This window comes from Perkinsus marinus, assembly GCF_000006405.1.
Source record: "Perkinsus marinus ATCC 50983 genomic scaffold scf_1104296929168, whole genome shotgun sequence".
NCBI classification, from domain to species: domain Eukaryota; phylum Perkinsozoa; order Perkinsida; family Perkinsidae; genus Perkinsus; species Perkinsus marinus.
Genome location: NW_003216573.1, coordinates 1 through 1,040, shown reverse-complemented (window position 1 = coordinate 1,040; position 1,040 = coordinate 1). Strand labels below are relative to the sequence as shown.

Here is a 1,040-nt window from a genome sequence, read left to right as displayed (position 1 = left end):
TTGATACATCTACAGATGGTTCGTTGTTTGGGTCTCTGGTTAACTTGGGCGCTATGGGTGGTGCTATCCTATTGGGGGGTCCCTTCAGTGAGAAGTTCGGCAGGAAACGGACTTTGTTGTTGTGCTCTCCTTGCTTCGTTTTGATCTACGCGTGGCAGGCATTGGCCCACACTTCATGGCAGTTGCTGTTCGCTCGTGTTCTGGTCGGTTTCGTTGTTGGTGTTGAGTCCGTCGTGGCTCCAACCTACATCGGTGAGGTTTCTCCCACGGCTATTCGTGGGACTTTGGGAGCGTGCAACCAGCTTTCCATCACAATCGGTGTCCTTCTCGCCTATGCTCTTGGGATGGCTTTCAGAACTGATGCCGGCTCTATTGATCCCAATGCTACCGACGGCACCTTCTGTCAGTGGCGTACTGTGAGTTGGATTTATTTGATTCCCAGTGCTCTATTGGGTATCTGTATGTTCTTCGTTCCGGAATCTCCTCGTTGGTTAGCTCAGCATAGTCGTGCTGACGATGCCAAGATGGTTCTATTGAGACTGAGAGGTTATGAGTCAGTTGAAGAGGATCCTGAGATCATGGAAGAAGTGAAGGCTTATGAGATATTAGCTGCCCATAATGCTAAGAACGCAAAGAACACCTGGAAGGAGAGTGCTTCCTGGGCTTCCAGTGCGCTTGGCCATTGCAAGATGCAGTTGTTCATTGGTATTGCTTTGCAAGTCCTCCAGCAGTTCTCCGGTATCAATTCCGTTATATTTTATCGAACAACTATCTTCCAGGCTGCTAGATTGGATAACAAAGAGGCTATGGCACTTGCTGTTATGGCTGCTCAAGTGGTTGTAACTCTAATTGCTTGCATCATCATGGATATCGCGGGAAGAAGAGTTCTTTTGGTAGCGGGTGCTGCTGGTATGTGTGTAGCAGCTATTCTACTGGGTGTATTCTTCCTCCTTGATGATCTTAATGATAACGATATCAGCTGATTGGCTATCTTCTCCGCCTTCTTGTATATTGCTTCCTTCGCCATCGGTGTTGGTGCC

The 1,040-nt window shown here is 48.3% G+C and overlaps 1 protein-coding gene across 1 annotated transcript; it reads left to right on the top strand.

The window, feature by feature from the left end:
• Nucleotides 1–53: 53 nt before the first annotated feature.
• Pmar_PMAR022472 (hexose transporter, putative) lies at nt 54–983 on the top strand (the record flags this gene model as incomplete). Its single annotated transcript, XM_002787918.1, has 1 exon — nt 54–983. The coding sequence occupies one exon, from the start codon at nt 54–56 to the stop codon at nt 981–983; it is 930 nt and encodes a 309-aa protein (XP_002787964.1).
• Between the last annotated feature and the right edge of the window lie 57 nt (nt 984–1,040).